Source organism: Nothobranchius furzeri, chromosome 19 (assembly GCF_043380555.1).
Source record: "Nothobranchius furzeri strain GRZ-AD chromosome 19, NfurGRZ-RIMD1, whole genome shotgun sequence".
NCBI lineage: Eukaryota > Metazoa > Chordata > Actinopteri > Cyprinodontiformes > Nothobranchiidae > Nothobranchius > Nothobranchius furzeri.
In genome coordinates this window covers 4,273,247-4,295,634 of record NC_091759.1, presented here as the reverse complement: position 1 = coordinate 4,295,634, position 22,388 = coordinate 4,273,247, and the positions used below count along the sequence as shown (strand labels likewise).

At 42.2% G+C, this 22,388-nt stretch overlaps 2 protein-coding genes across 3 annotated transcripts; both read right to left on the bottom strand.

Moving 5' to 3' along the window:
* Positions 1-5: 5 nt before the first annotated feature.
* hcn3 (hyperpolarization activated cyclic nucleotide-gated potassium channel 3) lies at positions 6-12,396 on the bottom strand. Its single transcript, XM_015973668.3, has 7 exons — positions 11,669-12,396; positions 7,276-7,705; positions 7,045-7,206; positions 6,403-6,621; positions 5,772-5,918; positions 1,381-1,621; positions 6-1,108 (listed from the first exon to the last, which is right to left on the bottom strand). The coding sequence occupies exons 1-7, from the start codon at positions 12,127-12,129 to the stop codon at positions 900-902; spliced, it is 1,869 nt and encodes a 622-aa protein (XP_015829154.1). The 5' UTR covers positions 12,130-12,396; the 3' UTR covers positions 6-899.
* A 1,749-nt stretch (positions 12,397-14,145) lies between these two features.
* On the bottom strand, positions 14,146-21,318 carry LOC139064264 (centromere-associated protein E-like). 2 transcript variants are annotated; one of them, XM_070547466.1, is made up of 5 exons: positions 21,189-21,318; positions 16,207-16,519; positions 14,581-14,635; positions 14,366-14,477; positions 14,146-14,284 (listed from the first exon to the last, which is right to left on the bottom strand). In XM_070547466.1, the coding sequence occupies exons 2-5, from the start codon at positions 16,501-16,503 to the stop codon at positions 14,245-14,247; spliced, it is 504 nt and encodes a 167-aa protein (XP_070403567.1). In that variant the 5' UTR covers positions 16,504-16,519; positions 21,189-21,318; the 3' UTR covers positions 14,146-14,244. The 2 variants fall into 2 exon arrangements, with proteins under 2 accessions (XP_070403567.1, XP_070403566.1); XM_070547465.1 differs by lacking the exon at positions 21,189-21,318 and adding an exon at positions 19,169-19,310.
* Positions 21,319-22,388: the final 1,070 nt, after the last annotated feature.

The following is a 22,388-nucleotide window of genomic DNA, read 5'->3' as shown; positions in this document are numbered from 1 at the left end:
TTTGCTTCAAATATTCACAGTTACATTGCATAATCAGTAAGGACAAATTTTATTTTAAAGTCTGATTTAAACAGAAAGGAAGCAAGCATTTTCTGTTAAAAAAAACTAACAAGATTTGTTGGATAAATAAAGTACTTTTGTGAGTTTCGTACAAGTTGTGAAAAAGAACATGATTTAATCTGAATAAAATAAAGGTTAGTGCAACTGGGTTAAAATTACTTATTTTTGACTAAATCTGTTCTTAAATTTAAAATTAAAACCAATTAGCACTTGTTCAGGCTTGAAAATAACAAGTGTTAGTGTAACGAACAAATTTCCATATTTATAATTCTACCCTGTAAATCCTAAGAATATTTAATCAGTGCAAGTTCATTTCCGTTATGGATTGTGTAAAACATGTCTTTATAAAAATAAGTTCAACTGTGATCACACCTCCCACTTGACCTAAACCATGAAACTTTACAGTTATGCTATCCAGAAAGTTTTAGCTTGGTGCACTAGTAAGCTTCTGTGTGACACAAAGTGGTATTGCAGCTCCTTAAAGCCACATTTATGACTTCAAACTATATGAATCTGATGGTTTTATAGCAAATATGATTAAAATGTAATTTGTGCAGGAAGAGAGAACAAAGCTTAGTCAAAGGTTCATTCAGTTTGTAAATTACAGTGAGTTTAACAAGAACAACTAAAGATTTAATTAGCATTTAGCTTATTGAGATTCAAGTAACATTTAGTTAGCTGAAGGTGCAAATTTGTTTCAACCAACGTGCTGCAGCAGCATGGTAATAAATAGATGTCTTCAGCTGGTTCACATCATGATAACAGTGATTATTAAACATTAAAACATGGTGTGATGGGTGTGCACCACATTTCAGTCTGGCCTCTTTCTGTTTGGGGAGTCAGTCCGATTCAGCAGATGGAGGCTGATAACTGGGTCTGCGTGAAACTCGGTCCAGTCGTTCCACGGCCACGCTTTCAAACGCCCTCCTCATCAGGGGGTGCTCTTCCAGGACCTCGTTGAAATCATCCACACTTAGGGAATACAGCCGACAGTAGGTGTCAGCCCTCACGCTGGCAGTTCTCCGTCCCTGAGTTAGCAGGCAGATCTCTGAACCAAGAACAAGGCATTCAGTTTGACCAAAGCAAAACAGCTGATTGGTAGGAGCATCGCTTTGCTTGCTGCAAGAACACAGGCATTTTGCCATAATTCAATAGAAAAATCATTCAATGGGAATGCAAATAAATCATTATGGGAGGATGGGCTGCAGAATGCAGTAATAAGAAGTTTTAATATTCACTTTAATAACAGAAGAGCATCAGCAAGGGAAACTAAAGCGAGCCTCTTATAGATTCCATAGGGAATCACGTTGAGGTATTTACCTCCAAAATACGCTCCATCGCTGAGCCTAATCTCCTTACTGCCTCGTGGGATGACAGTGACAGTGCCGTGCTGGATGAAATACATTTTCCGACCCAGCGTTCCTTCTCGTATTACAAAATCGGCTGGTTGGAAGACCTCAAAGCGCAGCTTGGTCAGGATCACAGTCACAAAGTGAGGGTCAGTGTTGGCAAAGAGCGGCATGTTGGCTACAAGTCCTCGACAGTTATAACTGACGATCTCCTGCATGGAGGGGAGAAAGACGAATTAGTAAACAAAGACAATCCCAGACATTCAATAGATGATTCTGTAACACTTTACGAAAATTACTCCTTTATTAATGCTGCTAGTGCATTATTAAGCATTAACCTTCTCTGGCTCAATTTAAGTTTTAGTAACAGGAACAACAACCAAGTCCTTCAGTGGTACTTCTGGGTAAAAAAAAGCCCACAATACATGTATGTGGAGTAATCTGGTAGCTAGTTTTTAACGGTTGAAAATCTGCGACGCCTGCCTCGGGAGGGTTAATAAACAAAGGATCTGTTTTTTAAATGCTACTATTAAAAATTAACTATTATTGTTAACCATCAAGGGCGGGGGGGGGGCTGCTTAATAATGCATTATATAATATGATTAAGCAGTTATTAATACGTTATTTAATAGTTTATTAATGCTTAATAATGCACTAAGTAATGTTAATAAATAATTATTGGACCTATAATTATCTTCCATTTTTACAGCGAATACTATAACGTGATTAAGTGTCAGTCTCACATTGTTATTGAGGAATTTTGTGCATCTCTTTGTTACAAAATTATTTTTGGCCATAATGGACGATTTTCCAGCAAGAATGCCTGTTTAAGGTCAAAGGTCAGACATTTTCCTTCAGGATGTGCTGTTAGAGAGCAGAAATTATGGTTGCATTAATTACAGCAAGAAGTGGTCCATGTCCCGAAGCAGCAGAGCAGCCCTAGTTTTACTCCAGATTTAAAGGAACACACCATAAGAATGACTACGAAGACATCCCATTGGGTGTTGGAGAGCGTAACAGCCATTTTGGTTAGGTCTCCTCGCTCTCCAAACCCAACTGGAGTCTTAGGCTGCAACTGGCACACTATTGAAACAAATCATGTGGGATTATAATTGACTTTTTTAGCCTACTTGTTGGGATTTCATATTTTAATTTATTTTATTGAATTTATATTCTGATTATCATGCAATACTATATATCTGATTTTGTGAAAAACATAATAAAATGTGTTTTATAACACAGAAAAAGCTCCTTCTGTAGTTAGCAAGTAAGTAATGTTTATTTCTAGTGTCATGAGCCGGGGGTGAGTACTCGTCTCTCTACGTGAGATCTCTGAGTTGTGTCTTGCAGGAGAGGGAGCGGCAGCTGCACCTGATCAGCTAATCAGATGATTGCCACTGACTGGTAGATACCCCCGGCTCGTTACCCATTCCCTCACTCGCTGAACTCATTTTACCCCAGTAAGTCCCGTCACTCATTATCTGTTGGACTTAAAGTTCTCAGGACTCACCTCTAATCTGCTCTCCCCTCCAGACGCTGCATTTCCCGTTTCCCCTGTCCACTGGAATTCCCAGTGCGCCCTCAGTTACCGTTATCCACAAATAACAATATTAATTTTCATTGTACCGTCTCCTGGGTTGATTCTGCATGTCTTGGGTTAGACACCTTCCTCAGAACATGACAGAATCAACCGGCCATACGGCTAACCCTGCAGAAGCAGCCCTCACTGATCTCACCCACAGGTTAACACAGCAGGAACAGACACTACCGCTACTTATGGACCTACTCGCTGCAGCGAATCAACGCTACCAACAATTGGAGGCTCTGGTAAGACAAATCCACAACGGTTTGTCTCAGTGTCAACAGCCACCTCCGCCCGCGGAACCATCAGTCGCCGCTCCAGCAGCTGCGGTTTCCCCCGGACCGGAAGCCGCAGGTCCTCCGGAAGTCGCCCACTTCTGTCTGGCAGTATCCCCACCATCAGTGACTTTTAGAGGTGAGTTTGAGGAATGCCACACTTTTCTACTCCAGTGTAGACTGGCCTTTGAACGTTCTCCTGTTTCCTTTGCCTCAGACTCTGTAAAGATTTCCCATGTAGTGGGGCTGCTACGAGGAAAGGCTCTAAGGTGGGCCGAGGCTAAGAGCCACTGTGAATCCTTTTTGAATGGTTCATACAGTGAATTTTTTATCTGATTTTAAACTGACTTTTGGAAGTTTTGAGTCCAGCTCGGATATTAGGAAGAAGCTCTGGAATCTTTCTCGAGGCAGGAGGACAGTGGCATACATGGCATTGGATTTTCGTATCCTGGCAGCTCGGACGTCCTGGAACGAGGAAGCGCTTATTGCTGCCTTCACCAAGGCTCTAAATGATTGGGTCCAGAACCAGCTGGCCCTATGCCCCGAGCCCGGTTCATTGGAGGCCCTCATCAGTCTGGCTACCTCCATCGACAAGCGACACCACGAGCTGAGGAGACAAGACCCCAGGCCCAGTTCACCTCCCACTCAGGATCGGGGCCAAGGAACTAGTGGTCACTCCTCAACAGAATCCTCACCAGCTGAGGAACCGATGCAGATGGGAGGACTCGTCTCACACAGGAGAGACAACATCATATGAGGTTTGGTTTATGCATGTACTGTGGTAAAGATGGACATTTTGCCCGAGACTGCTCGTTACTGTTAAAAGGCAGAGCCCGCCGATAAAATCGGGATTACTGGCGGGCAGCAACTCAGACTCTACTAGTTCTCGGTGTTCTCTCCCGTGCTCTGTGTTTTTCAATTCCGAACAGATCCAACTCGAAGTCCTCCTGGACTCGGATTGCGAACAATCCATGTTGGACTCTAAGCTGATTGAAAAATAGAGGATCCCAACCACCCCGTTGCCCACTCCTCTCTCAGTCTCCTCTCTGGATAATCGGAACCTCTCCACCATCACCCATCAGACTATTCCCCTCCGTCTAAAGGTGTCAGGTAACCAAACCGAGACCGTGACCTTTTATGTGTTCCCTTCTCCTCAGTTGCCGTTGGTGCTTGGGCATTCCTGGTTAGTAGTTCAACGATATACTTGAAATAAATGTACTGGGAGTTGATGGGAACCCATCCAAGGTGGCAACATACTGCTACGCCAGTCCACGGGGAGTCTACGTATATGTTTTTTTTTTCCGGAACTGCGCTTTTTTCCGGAACTGCGCTGCTCTGGGCGGCTGCATGTTGGAGTAGCTCTGTTGACTATATGTAAGTTTTGCCTTTTCTTGAGCATTTTTTCTTCTAGTTTCTCAAGAAAAACTGTATTTTTTGGACATTTAACTTTTCTGTTTCGGGTGCTGTGAAGCTTGGAGGATTTTTACTGCTATTTTTTAGCTTTTTTCACTTTTTGAGCATTTGTTATGATGCGTAACCATGGCAACAAGCTGGTTTACAATCGGGAGCAGCTGATTAACATTGGAAAGGCCGAAATAATACCTCAACTGAAGCCACAAATCCCAAATGAGCTAAAACGCAAGAAGCGTGGGTGCAGAGCGGGAGCAAAATGGAGACAGAGAAAGAGGAAATTCAAAGCATCTCTTCCATCGATCATAACGGGCAATGTGAGATCACTGGCCAACAAGATGGATGAACTCCAAGCCCTTTCAAGGACTCAGCCAGAGTTTCGGCAGTTTTGGAACCGCTGGAGGAGATAATGCAAAGAAGGATTCTCCAGAGAATCAAGAAAATGATGGACAACCCTGAGCATTCTCTTCACAAGACTGTCCGACAACGGAAGAGTGTCTTCAGTCAGAGGCTTCTTCAGTTTGGCTGCAACACTGACCGCTACTGGATATCCTTCCTGCCAACAGCCATTGTAATATACAACAACTCTTTGAGGACTTGATTATTGTTATTATTCTGAGCCACTACAACAATTAATTTCCCTCTGGGATTAATAAAGTATTTTTGAATTGAATTGAATTGAATTGAATTGAATGATGTCTATAGAGCACACACCTTCCAAAAAGTTCCACTTTGTCTGATTGGCCCACAAGTCTTTGTGTTGTTGGTTATTTTTTGGGTGTAAAAAATTTAGGCTTTTGAACTCTCACAATGCCATCTTTCACCCTGTGTCTGTCTTAGAGTTGAATGCTCGTCTTAAACCAGCTTTGTCCGTAAGAGATGCATTTAGCTTATTTTACTAATCAATTTTTTTTGGAAAATATCAACTGCATAATCATCCAGTAAAGTATGAAAACTTTTAAAGTCATTGGCTTTACTGGACTAATTTCTGATTAAATGCAGTACAATTCAGCCTTTTAAAAACAAGGCATAAAGAGAAGTGGGAATCAAGCTAGAAGGAAAGATATTGAGTCAAGAATCTGATGAATGACCCACCTCCTTGAGTGGATCGCTGAGTTCTCCAAGTATGCTGTCCTCATCAAACATCTTGCCTTGGAATCGATGCTCGTAATAATCGTGAATCCTCTGCCTTACATCCGCTGGCAGTTTATGGAACGACATGTACTGTTCCACTTGCTTATACTGCAAAAAGTTGCACAAAACACATCACCTTCTGACCATTGCGAGGATACAAACATTGTTTGTGTGGACTGATTTAAGATGTTGCAATTGGTCACATTTTCCAACATGTGTTTGGTGAATTATTCCACAGTAATCAGACAGTCAGTCCATTTGATTTACTAGCTTTGTTCCTCCCATTTTAAGTGGATTACAAACTCATTAGCAGCAGCAATCAGCAGACAGTGATCCACAACAAAGGTGCCAGCCATTTGTCCTCATCTGCTTAACTTTATCATGCGAAAATCCCCTGAAAGGGGTCAGAGGGAAGCCATAAAACCCATTAGATGATATACATTTCATGTGGCATACGTAAATGAGAAGCATGGATATTATGACAACACACAAAGCCACAAGAACATTAGTGTTTGTGTGACGCTCCAAGGACCTATTGTCAGCAGAAACATCTGAGCGTGTAGGTCAAAAACGTAAGAGGGGAAGCCATTACCTTCTCTTGATACTGGCGATGGGACGCGTCCAGGGATTGGACCAGGTTGGTCGCGTGACCCAGGAACATGGCATAGCAGGTGGCTCCAACCACCATGCTGATCATGGTGAGCCAGACGTCACTCATGCCCTCAGGAGGGTGAGCTCCATATCCTATACACAACATGTGACTCATGGCCATGAACAGGGCGTAGGAGTACTGGATGTGCCAGGTAGCATTCTGCAAAGAAATTTCAATTAGAATGGCTAAAAAAAGAATGCAAGAGACAAGCAAGGAATGTGAGATTCTTGTGTCCAGGTTTTGGGTTCATTCTTGATCAGAGTTGTTATTTTTTCATTTATTCAGAATTGTTAGCTTAGTGTTTTGCTATTTTTACTTGTGTCCATTGTTTTTTGCCTTCAATTAGCAAGAACGCTAGCAACCTGTGGCACTTTCAGTCTGAATGTAGTGATATTTTTACCAAAATAACCTCAGTGTGTCAAACTAAACCCCCATTTATTCCGAATGAGATCATTCAAAGATTTCTCCATAACAGGTAAGATGCCAACCCCAACTGTGTATGACCTTTCCACACGTCATAAGATCTGGCTCATCTCTTTTGCAATGTGTTTATTTGATAGCATTTTATCATCCTCTACTCACCACCATGTTGTTTTTAGATACCCAGCAGTCTGAAGGAAATTCCTGCAGCATGGGAACCATGAAAGTCAGGCAGCCATCCCAGTGGCACAGCAGAAGCATCATTCCAATCAAGTTGACTATGCGCACTACAGCACTGGCCAGGTCATAGGTCATGTGGAAAATCTGTGAGAGAGAAAGTTAAATGAAAGAAAAAGTACACAGAAATGTTCGGAATGTCTTCTATTGCTTTACCTCTTCCCACTGGTGGATGTATCGGATGAGTCGGGAAAGCCGGAGAAGACGAAGCAGACTGAGAATCTTAGTGAAACGCACGATTCGTAGAGCCCGGGCGGTACGGTAAACGTCGGATGACTCGTGCCGGGACTCCATGTCCACAATGAGAAAGATGTAGTCGACAGGAATTGAGGAGATGAAGTCCACCATGAACCAAGTGCGGAGGTAATGGATGCGGATCTCTTTGGGGTCCAGGATAATGTGGCTGTCTCCCTCCAGGATTCCCGTACGGAAGTTAAAAACCAGATCCATAAGAAAGAGAGTGTCAGACAGAACGTTGAAGATGATCCAGGGCATGGTGTTCTGGTCTTCAAAGAAGGTGATTCCCCAGGGCAGGATCACCAGGTTACTCATCATCAACAAGAGCATGACAATGTCCCAGTAAAATCTGCACACAAGCAGAGAGGGTGGTGTGGTCAGATAAACGAACATTAGTTCTAACTATGCAGGTTTGTCTATTTTATTGTATATTTAACTAATTTGACTATTTTTCCCAAAATGTGAGCTCAACCAATCTTAAAGAGACAGTGTGTAGTTTTTACCATTAATCTCTGGAAATATCATTTGAAATGTTGAAAATGAATTAAATGATGCCCAACTGTTAAAAAATTGGTGGCTTTGTAACATATAACCATAAAAATCAGGTCTAAAATACAGGTCGAAGTCTTTGGGTGACGCCATGTTTCCTTCTACGGGAGCCCGTGAGGACACAACGCATTTACTGATTTGTAACAGTTTCAAAATGTTTGCCAGTCATAAACATTGTTGGTTTCCACGTTTACCTCTTCGCTCATTGCTAGTGATGATGCGCTTGTCATTTTGCTGGAAGTTGCGCTCCCACAGATTTTTGACCCTAATGGCCATTCATTGGTAAGGTCTTACTCGAACACAAAAATAACACTTGCTTGGAAAGATTTAGGTATGTACTGCCCCCTATTGCCTGGTAAAACACACAGTCACTTATAAGGGGACATATTTGGTAAAACTCACTTTATACATATTTTTGTGCTGCCATGTGGGTCTTTACTACCTCTGTAAACACTCCAAAAAACAAATACATATAATGTAATATTATAGAACAAAACCCATGCATCTGATTTCTACCAGTGTTTGGTTTCAGGAAGTATACGCTTATACGAGCACTTTAAATATATCCCATATTGTGACATCACCCGTCAACGCTTACCCCGCCTTTCCATGGATGCATAATGTAAGCTCTGGGGTGTGTTTCATCCGAGCACAGTGGGAATAAAAAAGCAAATCCAACCATTTTGGCGTTTGCAGCTCATACATAGATTAGTTACCGGAATTAAACAATTTCTTGAAGTTCCAGAAGTGAAACTAAAGTTGAACAAACTAAGTCATCCCACCAGGAGGTCAGTGTGTCATTGGTTCCTGTCACAGTTCCTGTCACAGGAGGAACCCCTTTCCCATTAAAAATACATCACATTTGGCTCCACTGGGATCGATACACATTCAACAAAGGGAAGTATCACTACCAGTGGAAATGTCTGCTCTGGGAACTTCGTGCCCCACATACTTTCATTGTTTGCGTCCTCTCAAACAACGTTGTGTTGGCCTACATGTGTCTCCAGTGTCTCGTTGATCACGGTTTGGATTTCCTTACAGATTATTTACATCAAAGATCAATCACCCACGGGCTCCTTCTCACTTTTCTGGCACCGTAACAGAATCTCCAAACAGAATTTATTTATTTGTTTTCTTGTTGATTACTCGCCACCATTCAGTGATTGCAACACAAACCAAGTTAACATCAGTTAACTGAGCTTTTCAATGATTTTTTTGCTAACTTTCCTCCACCTGCCAATCTCTCATGGCTATGTCGTCCATGTCAACGCGCCAGTTTACACGACTACTTATCATCACATCTCATGTTGCAGCAGATTAATGGACAGTTCCTGCTGCTAATAACGCCAGCAAAGACCTGGGGAGGTTGTGCAGCTGTCGACATGTGCCTGGCGTGCGTTTTAATGTGAGCTTAGTGTGTAAGAGAGTCACTTCTGCTGCATTGAACCCTTTTAGATGAGCTATTATTAGAGAAAATTGCTTGATATTAATAGTTGGTTGAAAGCAACACCAAGTCAGTCTGTTCATCCTATCTGACTGAAGGTAAGCATGTCAAAGCATCTGTATTTTGGGGGAAATAGACTTCATTTTGGATCCAAATAAACAAAACACATCTTTTTGGTTTTAACATTTTAAGATTTTGCCACCCCAGTTGGTCCCTTTCAAAGAGGAAGTTGGACCATAAGGTTTAAGGAGAGCCAGCCCTCTATAATCTCCCCCTCAGCTGTCTGTGTATTATTACATAATGGGAATTATAGGGATTCTTATGGGCAATAATCCCCAATGCACGGGTTTATCCTCCCTCTGTCTGGCATAGGCTTGATGGTTAAAATTGCTCAAATTTGATGCCAGTTATTGTGTCCAGGGACAGATTGCCTCGGCTTCATTGTCAGCATGTTACTTAACCTACCTACCTCCATCCATCCATCCATCCATCCATCCATCCATTTTCATCCGCTTATCCGGAGTCGGGTCGCGGGGGCAGTAGCCTAAGGTGAGAGGCCCAGACTTCCCTCTCCCCAGCCACTTTGGCCAGCTCCTCCGGGGGAATCCCAAGGCATTCCCTGGCCAGGTGAGAGACATAGTCCCTCCACCGTGTCCTGGGTCTACCTTTAGGTCTCCTCCCGGTTGGACGTGCCCGGAAAACCACACCAGGGAGGTGTCCAGAAGGCATCCTGACCAGATGTCCGAGCCACCTCAACTGGCTCCTCTCAATGTGGAGGAGCGGCAGGTCTACTCCGAGCCCCTCTCGAATGACCGAGCTACTCACCCTATCTCCAAGGGAGAGCCCAGCCACTCTTCGGTGAAAACTCATTTCGGCCGCTTGTATCCGCGATCTCGTTCTTTCGGTCACTACCCAAAGCTCATGACCATAGGTGAGGGTAGGAACGTAAATCGACCGGTAAATCGAGAGCTTCGCCTTCTCACTCAGCTCTCTCTTCACCACGACAGACCGGTACAACGCCCGCATCACTGCAGATACAGCTCCAATCCGCCTATCGATCTCACGCTCCAGTTTTCCCTCACTCATGAACAAGACCCCGAGATACTTAAACTCCTCCACTTGGGGCAGGACCTCATCCCTGACCCGGAGAAGGCATTCTACCCTTTTACGAATCAAGACCATGGTCTCAGATTTAGAGGAGCTGATTCTCATCCCAGCTGTTTCACACTCGGCTGCGAACCGCTCCAGCGAAAGCTGAAGATCACATTCTGATGAAGCCAACAGAACCACATCATCTGCAAAAAGCAGAGACCTGATCCTCAGGCCACCAAAACGGATGCCCTCCACACCTTGGCTGCACCTAGAAATCCTGTCCATAAAGGTTATGAACAGAATTGGTGACAAAAGGCAGCCTTAGCGGGGTCCAACTCTCACTGAGAACGAGCCCGACTTACTGCCGGCAATGCGGACCAAGCTCTGACACCGGTCATACCAGGACCTAACAGCCCGTATCAGAGGGCCTGGTACTCCATACTCCCGGAGTACGCCCCACAGGGCCTCCCGAGGGACGCGGTCAAACGCCTTCTCCAAGTCCACAAAACACATGTAGACTGGTTGGGCAAACTTCCACACACCCTCCAGGATCCCCCTAAGGGTATAGAGCTGGTCCAGTGTTCCACAGCCAGGACAAAAACCACATAGATCCTCCTGAATCTGAGGTTCAACATTCCGACGGACCCTCCTCTCTAGAACCCCTGAATAGACCTTACCAGGAAGGCTCAGGAGTGTGATCCCCCTGTAGTTGGAACACACCCTGCGGTCCCCCTTTTTAAAAAAAGGGGACCACCACCCCGGTCTGCCAGTCCAGTGGGACTGCCCCTGATGTCCACGCGATATTGCAGTTACTTAACCTCTCAAACTGAAATCCTCCTAAAAAAATAAGGTCATGCCAGAGAAGAACAAAAGGATGTATTCTCAGTAATGAAATCAATGAATGTGAGTCCATGTCAACACAAAGAGCCACGCGAGAGTCGATTAATCCGGTTGATCTTGTCCTATATACTGTATTGCTAATCAGATCCCTTCATCATCTTATCATGTGCGCCAAACCGTGACATCAGCTGATGTCCTTGGAAAATGGGACGTGAGCGTCACAAGCTGCTTGTTTGGCTGGCTTCTTTATTTGGGGGGAGCTGATGCTTTCAAGGAAAATTATGAGGAATCCCTAAATGACGCCACTGTTCCTGCTTTTTGCAGGAGGCACGAATGTTACAGGATTCATGAGATGGAAATTGACAATCCCCTGTTATTAAACGTTACCTGAAGTCACTGTAGGGGTGGATGATCCACACTCCGAAGCTCTTGACCCTTTCCTGTTCTGCAGCGACCCCCTTGTGGCTTCCAAACATGCGCAGGGAGAACTTGTTGACCCCCGGCTGCAGCATGGAGCCAAACTGCTTCTGGAAGTAGGTGGACTGGTCCTGCAGGAGGTCATCGATGTGTCCTTCCCCGTCTCCATCGATGTCCAGCGTGCCATCAGGGTCTGCAGAGTAGTCATCGTTATGTGTCTTGACCAGGGAGAAGAGGGTCCTGGTCACATCGCTCCTTTTCTCTGTGTTTGGGGAGGGGGTACCAGGAGGGCTGTTGGTCCTCTGGGAGCTGCTTCTCCACCTGGAGAAGCGGAGGCTGCTCCAGCTGCGGTACCGGGAAAGTTCTGGTTTGGGAGCTGGGCTTTCACCGACACCTTTCTGGTCCTCTATACTCCTGGATGGGCTGATCATTTTATAAAAATGTTGATTTGACTTCTGCACACTTGGAAAGTTTACTTTCTCATGACGTTTTTCATAAATCCCATGTTTTACCTGGTGTCCAACTTTGTTTTATAATGAAAAAAATAAACTGACAAAAATTAAAACAGAAAATATTCTATTAAATAAAACAATTTAAAACTAAATCCTAATTTTCCTAAATAAATTACAAAAAAATCTGAGATCTCCTTTTCCATAAAGAAGTCCAGATAAATTCCCATCAAACCTTCAGCCGCAGACGTGTTCACCTCCCGTCTGACCAGCACATTGACACAGAGGATTCAGTAGCCTTCAATAATCGGCTTTTTTTTTTTTTGTCATCACCGCGTCAGCTCACCCCCTCCCCCTTGCTCCCCCTCCTCCCCGGAGGCGCGTCCTGGAGCGGCTGCAGGTTCATGTTGCGCTGTCAGGGTGGGAAGTGTCCCAGTCAGCAGGGACAAAAACGTCATGAATTAGTTACCAGGTGGTGCAGCCACGCTGCAAGTGATCTGATATAGAAAATGGACCTCTTTACTCTTCTCGTGTTTGCAAATAGTTCACAAATTCCTCCAATTTAGTCTGCGGTAAACTGAGAGGTTTGCATTCTTTTGACAAAATAGCAAACTGCTTCATATGATATTCTTAAAAATAGTCAAAGAAACTATAATAAATAGATCTACAAAATCAATACATTTTTATTGTAGTAGTTTGAAAATGTATACTTATTTATTGATACTCTACATTTACAATAAATCATAATTTTACAAATAATAATTAACTATTCAAACATTTTGCAGTGATATTTCCTTTAACTACTTAAAATATCTCATTTATTGAAAATTCCTGAGATTATTTTCATTTGATTTCAGTTCGTCTTTATTGATTCCGGTATTCTATTTATATTGTGAAAGATATTTCAACTCATGAATAAGAAGGAAGCATAAATGTAGGAAAAAGCACGCGTGATCCTTAAATCTGAAGCCATGGGTTCTTCATGACGCATGAAAAAAACACTGAAAGGAAGAAAATATTCTGTCTGGTTTTAAACAAATTGAGACTTCAGAGAATCTAAAAGCTTTCGATCAACTATAAAAAGTGCACGAATGACTGGGTATTGAATACTTTTTCCTTTATTTCGATTTTGGCATGCACCTCTCAAGTTGTTGGTTTTTTATCTGTGTTTATGAAGCATTTAATGTTTTCGCTCCTTGCAGCTTCAATTCTTCTATGACTGTTGACATATATATATATTTTCTTCTCTTTCCGAAACGTGTCACACCCTGTCCTGTCTCCCCTTTTGGTTCAGTCCTGTCCATGTTAATTGCTCCCACCTGCCTCTCGTTACCTAATCACCCAAGCTCCCAGCCCTCTTGTATTTAAACCCCTTCAGTTCTGTGTCTCGTGTTGGATCATTGTTTCAGCGTGTTCCCGATTAAAATCCCTGTTTTAATGTTCCTGTCTGCCTGCCTGCCTGTCTCCTTCTTCACCCGCGTGTGGATCCTCACCTCCGTCTCACACTCACCAGCACGCCTGACACAGCACACCAAAAATTGTTGTTTTTATAGTAAAAAAAAAAAAAGACCTAAAAATAATAAGATGTTGACTTAAAGAAGGAAAAACATGGCATGAAATCAGCATTAATAATATTGGTTCTTTATTAATCAGGGTTTTTATTCTTTCATAAAACGTTTTTAAAATGCTTCTTATTTTGCTGAAACCCTGAAAAAAATAAAGTGGTTGCATAGAAGAAAGAAGAAAACAGGAGAAAATTATATGGTTTTTTTTCTTTCATTTGAAAGCATGAATGAGCCACATCACTAACAAAAGAACAATGAATCCAGTGGTCCTAAAAATATTTATTATTAAAAAATAGAAAAATACAAAGTTCAAATGAATTAACCTGTCAGTCACGATGACACTGTGATTTTAAATAAAAGCAACAATTAAACCATGAGATAATTGATAGAATTTTGTGGAAAATTATTCCCTTGACATATCTGTCACACACACACACACACACACACACACACACACACACACACACACACACACACACACACACACACACACACACACACACACACACACACACACACACGGACTCTGTGTTCAGGCTGCGTTTGTTGTGTTCGCTTTCCCACACAACTCCCTGGAAAACAAAGAGGTAAACATGTTATGCGTGCTCCTTTTGGGAAAATTTGATTCCTTTTGACACTTTTTTGTGACTCACAAAGCTTTTTTCTCCGGCTTCACGTGATCACATATCGCACTGTGTCCCTCCAGAGTCGCTTTCAAATTATCAATTTGCTTTTTCCAGGATTCAGTCTCAGAGTTTATTGTTTCTTGGTGAGAAAAAATAAAATAAAAACAGCTTTAAAGATTTGTGTTTGAGCCGTTTGACCACATGGTGGCAGCTGGGCTTTAACTATTAGGTGTTTTCTTTACCTGTGGTCTTCCTCTGTTCTTCCTCTTTGGACACCACCTCATTCTTCTTAGCCTGCTAAAGAATAATAAGAAAAAATATCAGATAAAACTGTCAAACACCCCAAATTTACCCAACAGAATATTTATTCTTTCAATCTTCAACAAAAAGATGAAACCCTGGGGGGATTTGTGAAATGTAGAGGTGTAGTTCACTAATTTAATAAACATATTTACAGTGGTTTCTAATAGGAACAAATGCCTTGTAAGTTGTTCTTACAAAATATAATTAAAATATACCGGTGCACCATTTCCAGGAACTAGCAGTGACCCACATCAGAGTTGAGCTTCAGGTCCAAACCCAATACTCGTGCTACGCCCTTCTGCGAAGTGCACTTGGAGGAAGTGCGCAGTAAGGGTTCAAGTGCGTTAGTCATAGTATGTACACAAGTGTGCCGAATTGGGACAGGGATCATTGCATTGCATTATGCAGGCCGGGATGCTAGTCACTGTTTGTGCTACTTTTTAAAAAAAGTCTTAAATTAAAAACTTTCAAACAAAATGTCCATTAATTGCTGTGCACATTAAATCTCAGTCTAAAACAGTCAGAGCATGAATAAGTATCATTAATCGTACTAAAATCAACACAGCAGTGGATTAGGGGCAGCAGTAGCTCAACAGGTTGAGCGGGTTGTCAGTAATCGGAAGGTTGCAGGTTCGATCCCGGCTCCGGACAGAGAATTCCGCTGTTGTGTCCTTGGGCAAGACACTTAACCCACCTAGCCTGCTGACGGTGGTCGGAGGGACCGGTGGCGCCTGTGCTCGGCGCGCCCAAGGGCAGCTGTGGCTACATTGTAGCTCATCCCCGCCAGTGTGTGAATGTGTGTGTGAGTGGATGAACGATGCACTGTGGTGTAAAGCGCTTTGGAGTCCTTACTCTGAGAGGTGCTATACAAGTGCGGGTCATTTATAATTTATCATTTATTGTGGGTGAGTACGGATCAATAGTGAAAAACGGAGTGTGGTGAGCTTCCACACTTGAGATTTGAGGCACCCTACACACTCGCGCTCATGGATGGAATCATGCAGTTGAAGGGGGCAAGGGTGGACGTGCGAGTATTGGGACTGGGTTGCAGACGGCAGGTTTTGGAGTCTCGTTTCCTGACATTTGGACGTCTAGCCTCAGATTGGATAACAGCAACGCGACTCTACCACTGACTTGCAACATGGTTGTTTTATCTCCATAACTAACACAAGCCTGAAGGAGCTTCTGATGCATGGTGAAGTTGCTAAGGCTAACGGTTAGATTAGAGACATGCACGTGTCATGAATGACCATTAAAATTATGCAGAAGTTTGGATTGTGGAAATAGGCCTTTGGCTGCTTAAAAGCTGTAAACTTAGCCAGGTGAGTTGAGATAATGTGTTTGGTTTGACTCTCTGCTTCTACAACACTAAATTATAGCTAAAAATCACACCTGTGCGCTCTGTGAGGCTGTAAATTCTTCCAAACAGGCTGGTTTTTGGTAGGGTTTGTTCTTTAAGGGTTATTTTGGTTCTGCGCTGCTTCACAATGATCTCTTTATTTTTGTGTGTTAAACTATTCTGATCATGAAAAAGAGACAGAACCAAGAAACAAAAAACAGTTTACCACTTCTTGTTGACAGGCATCGTTTTCCTTTTTCTTGCCCTCCATCCGCGGGCTCAGTTCGACCACTGAAGCTTCCAAATCCTTCTTGGACTTTTGTGCTGCAGCTATTAGTGACTCCAGAGACTGTTTAAACCTGGTTTCATACTGAAGTCTGTCGTACACAGTCTTTGTGACCTTCATCATCTCGCCATCCCTCGTGTTTATCATCTCCATCTCTTTGTACTGGCCCATGATTACCATGAGCAGGCCTGCAGACAGCAGGATGGGGAAAATTGACACGATCCAGAAAGTCTTCATTGGTGCACCCGGGTTGCTGCAAAGAAACAAAGATGTAAACAGTTGATAGCATTAACAACAAACCAGCATGCAGATGGTTTTAGTCAGGAGGTTTGACTGATCAGGACTTTGCATGTATTTTAACACTACAAATAGAGCAGATCCCTTATGTTTATTCAAATTCCTGTGGTTTTGTAGGTCTCGCAGCAAATCCCTGAATGCCAGGCTATGCCCGTCTTTACAGTCTGTTTTCTAATCATTCACAGTGTCACAGTGAAGATGTCCAATGAAGCCCAGATTAATATGTTCACTAAAATTTGTTGTATATTGATGATCATCAGCCAAATGTTCAAAAGTGAATTTTGGTGACCCAATATGGAGCCCCACAAGGGCCAAAACAGGAAATAAAAATAAAACACTGTTGGTTAAAGGTGCAATAGATGATGTGTTTGTTGAACATTTTTGCCATATTGCTTGAAATGCCCGTCACATAATGATGGCAACCAATAAATTAATTTTTTGTCAAATAAATGAATAATTTTAATGGTTTAATGTGCGATCATGGAAAAAAACCCAGTCATTGTGAATGTCCCATTCTAAATGACTGGATCCTCATTCAGTTTTCCCAGAATGTTGGGATGGAGTTTTAAATTGTTCCTGTTTTTTTTGCTGTTGCTTACTTCAACTTTTTTTCAAAGAGCAACAGGGAAGTAGATGTAATCACAACAATGGCTGTAAGGTTAAGCACATTTTAGTCCCTATATTTGATTACAGTGTACACTGAACTTGACAGAGTTTTCCCAAATTCTAAAACGTTTGAAGATGTTTAAAAAAACATTATTGTTTTATTTTACTGCTACCTGAAATTACATTATAATCTTTATCGCCCCAAATGAAAAAAATGCAAAACCTATAAATGCCATGCCTTCTCTTGGTGTGGATGTTTTACATACACTTATTGTTTCAATAACTCTCCTGTGATCTCTAGTATGAATGAATGCCTTGAGAGTAGTTTTCAGTGAAATAAGAGCTCTGGCGCTCCTGTTTCAGGAAGTAGAGCTTTGTCAAGGAAGCAGGTGTGGCAAGGTGGAGAAACAAGGGCCCCAGACTTCCAGATGAGAGTCATGCGTGCTAACCAGTCAGCCAAAGGGACATCCCCCTGGCCACGTTGCCAAGACGCATGATCAGTTGGGATACAGTGACACTCACTGTGTCACACAGGATATGGAGTATTTTTGGGGTAAAAATCGCATCGTTGAGGTGTTACTTCCACAAATAACACAAGCCTGAAAATGTTTTGCCATGTTGTGGAGCTGCTATTGCTAATGATTAGCTTGTACTAGCTATGACACGCTCTGCTCTCTCCTGGCTTCAAAAATTAACACAACCTTCCGTAGTCAAAAGCCAAGGTGGGTAGAGTTTTCTGGCTTTTTTTTGACCCAAGTGTTTATGCCATGGGGCAATTACCGCTAGCCAAAGATGGAAGCCAATATGGTAGTGGCAAAATAATGAATGAAAAAAATGAATGCAAGTCAATGGGGCTAAAAATGCTATTTTCTTATTCCGCTTGTTTTGTGCCATGGATTTCACATATTTTAAACATTTTGATACCAAGAAAGCGCTTATTTTCGAACAGGGGGAAACACTATTTTAGGTTTTGCATGAAAACAAGTCCAGGTCTACAAATGCGCTTCACAAAAGTGACGTCATCAAACCAGACACAGCGAAAACTAAGGGAAGATAACTTCCAATCCTTCTCACAGGAGGAAAGAACCACCATAAATCTGGCCATTTGTTAAGTAGCAGCCACGCTAGGGAGAGGAGACTGTGTGACATATGTGACGTGCCAATGTCTGGTTTGCAGTCATGCTAATTACGAAATTTTACAAGTGATAAATCTCAAAGTACGTTACTGTCGTGGCTGAAACACCCATCATTAGTTTTAATTTACATTGCAGTACAACATGTGTGCCTTTCAGGGCGTAAGGTAAAGCAGATTAGAAAATTGCGTTTTTAGCCCCATTGGCTTGCATTAATTTTTTCGTTCTTCTGGGGACCCATGAGCTGACCGGAAAGGGAGGAGAATTAGGCTCCCTATTAGCTTTGGTTAGCTTAATTAACTTGTAGCTAGAATATATCAGAGTTTGTTGGGTGTCAATCATCTGCCCCGACTCTGACAGCCCTACTTTACACGGCCAAGATGGCGGTAGTGTGAACCGCCCACAGGGCTTCAATTCAGCTCTTCAGAAAACAGAATGACGACACGGAGAGTTTGTCCATTATTTCTACAGTCATGGTTTTTCTGCCTATTTTCTTTGGCAGCTAATGCAGGAAATAGGGGTAGAAGAATATTTTTAGGTTCAGCATGAGTGTGAAACTCAGCATGACCAATCTTAATTTAGATAGTATCGCATGTTTCTCAGTTAAACTGATCTTTAAACGGATAAAAAAATACATAATTACCTAATCCATAAATGTCTACTATAATCAGTAATAAAGAGGTATTCACAACAGTTGTCACACTACTAGTCCATAGTGTTTCCTTTGAACCTACAAAACATTTACTAATCTAATGTTTACAGTTTGTTCCAAAGACTAAACGGGGTCATAAAATCCTGGATATCATTTTAAATTTTAAACTGTGCACCAAACGTCAGCCTGACAAAAACAAACTAATTGTACAAACCAGAGAATCTGTTGGAGAGCTCGTTATCTTAGTTTTGCTCCAGAATCGTGACTTCAGATCCAGCCAGGTAGCTTTTAAACGCCTTCAGATTCCGCTTCTAAAAATGAACCTGGCAGCCAGGACGCTTGACTCAGGTCACGAAGTCTCAAGGAGTTTCTGTTACTCAGGGCAGTTGGGGTTGGCACATTAGAGATTTGTTACACAGGCAGAGGTATCCAAGACAGCCAAAACACCCAAAGGAAAAGAAAGACGCCCGAGACCCGGACTCCGACACTTTCAGTGCACTGAAAGTAAACACATACATGAGACAAAGGTGTGATCAATTACAAATAAGAAAGGGACGAGGAAGAGGAAGTGGCCAAGGTTAAAGTCCAGGTGTTATACTACTTTGGGCAAATATTTCCAGCACAGAAACTTGTTCAGTATCAGCAAACACTGATTTCTGATCAGAATCTTTTTGTGAATTCATTTGATGCAGGCAGTAAAGTTGCCCATTGCAACAATTTTATTGCTAGCTGCAGACCACTGATTTGTCAAAGAAGATTCCAGACAATGGCTGAATTCCATGTAGAACATCTCTACGTGGAATTCAGCCATTAGGCGTGTTTCCACTACAAGAACTTGAGGGTAGATTTACAGGAACCTCCAGACATGCGCGGGTCTCTGCGTTTTTCGGGCCGTTTTCAGGAACCTTCTGAGTACCTGCTCTGGAGTAGGTACTTCGAACGGCCGGTGGAGTAGCTGAGCGGAACCTCCGGTTAACTCACACTGATTAGTTGTAACTTAGTAGCAAATGACATTAGCATACGCTCAAAACAACCAGCAGCAGTAAAATTAGAAGAGCAACTGGTGAAGCAGAATGGAAGCAAAAAAACAAAAAAAAAAAAAGCACTGATCGCATTTAAAATCTAACTCTGGACACCGGAAAACTTGGTGGTATTCCCCCACAGCTGTTGGGAGAAAAACGGGATATTCTCCCACAGACTTAATTAACGGGACTTATCTCACAAAACTTAGAGCTGCTCTTGTCCTCTGAATGGATTAAATTATGGCATACTTCTGTAAAATAAATGCTTTTAATATTATTAACGTTACTTTGGGCGCTTTTTGGGGCTGATCGGTGACACCAATCACTGCCAAAGCAGTCGTGATATGCTGGCGTCTGTGCCATTTGAATGGAGACACAACAGCTGAGCGGACTAGGACATCCTAACTCCTGGTCAAGTTCCCCAGGAACTACCCTGGAGTTCTGGTAATGGAAACATGCCTATTGTCTGGAATCTTCTTTGACAAATCAGTGTTTTGTTTGTGGTCTATTAGTCCAGCAACTGAAAGCTGGCTTGCTAGTATAATAAGTGGGTGAGAGGACAAAAATCTGGGGTTGTAAAAGTTTGCCAAAACTTCATCTTGAGATCCACAACAAGTTGTATGCATACTTTAAGTACGTTTCCCTTCAAGATTTTGTCCAAAAACACGCATATTGCCATTAATTGACATGATAACAGTTTGAATGTATGTACACATAACTTAACTTAAAGTTAATAAAACATTATGGGATTTATAACAGGTTCAGCACTTGTATTGCTTTAAAGATCATTAAAATTTAGCGTAACCTGTTTAACCACCTTTGTTTACTAACACGTTTGAACCTAACCCTAACCTGTAAGACTAGAATATGCTTTGTTTCTACTAACACCAACTCCCAGAGCTATAATTACCTCACATTGGAGCATGTTGGGAGTAAACTAGGGTCAAAATTAAGGTTTAATGCTGCTCACTTGTTTCTGTGATGCTAGAGATTCTTTTCATTTGAACATTACACAAAGATTTTTGCAGGTTTTAATTCTCTAAAGATGTGAAAAGCAGATGATTCAGCTTTCAGCTACAAGCTAGACTGTATTTAAATGTTTTAGAACAACGCAGCGGTGTGACTCATTAAATTAGCGTTATAGTCTGCAGATATTGATGAGCCATTTAAAAGGTTTTGATTATGCTTTAAGTACAATAAAAACAAACATACCTGAGTGTCTCTGGTGACGCTACTGCTGTGCCGTCAGGAGGATTCTGTGCACTTAGTGTCTATTGGTTTTTGTTGAAAAGCCTTCTCACATTTTTACGGTCCCAGTCTGGTCTGACCGGAGTTTCTGGTAGAACTGGGACAAAATGAGGAAATGTCAGTGTCAAGTCGCATGCGTAACACTGAAGAATATGTTGGTTTCAAGTTGGTTTGATGTTATCAGATAATTTTATAGAGTTACACAAAAAGTTGTGTGCTTTTAAAAAAGTTACATCGACAAGTGAAACTCAAAAAATTGGAATATTGGGCAAAAGTTCATTTATTTCAAGGTGAAACTAATCCATGACATAGATTGATTACAAGCAAAGCCAGATATGTCAAGTCTTTATTTGTAATGACTGTGAAGATTACGGTTTACAGCTCATGAAATCCCCTAAATCAACATCCCAGACAATTAGAATCTTTTGAAAAGTTTAAATTTTCTAGACTCAAAGTGTCATACTCTAATCAGCTAATGATTCCAGAAAACCTGCGAGGGGTTCCTGAGCCTTTAGATGGTCTCTCAGTCTGATGTTGAATTACTGAAATAAATGGATGGATGGATGGATGGATGGATGGATGGATGGATGGTTGGATGGATGCTGTATGGATGGAAGGATGGATGGATGGATTGAGAGAAGGGTGGATGGACTGATTGGACTGATGGACTAACGGATAGACAGATAGATGGATGTACTGATAGATAAACAGATGGTAGAAGGATGAATAGATGGATTTGACATATGAACTGATGGGCAGACGAATAGACATATGAATGGACGGATGGATAGATTGACAAATGGATGGATGGATGGATTGATGGATAGACAGATGGATAGATGCTGTATGGATGGAAAGGTGGATGGACTGATGGATAGACGGATAGACATATGAATGGATGGATGGATGGATGGATGGATTGACAAATGGGTGGATGGATGGATGGACGTTGTATGGACAGAAGGACAGATGGATGGATTGAGAGATGGACAGATGGATGGAGTGATGGACAGACGGATAGACAGATAAATGGGTGGATGCTGGATGGACAGATGGATGGATTAGAGTGGACAGACAGATGGATGGATGATGGATGGATGGATGGATGGATGGATGGATGGATGGAGACAGATAGACAGATGGATGGTTGTATTGACATATGTA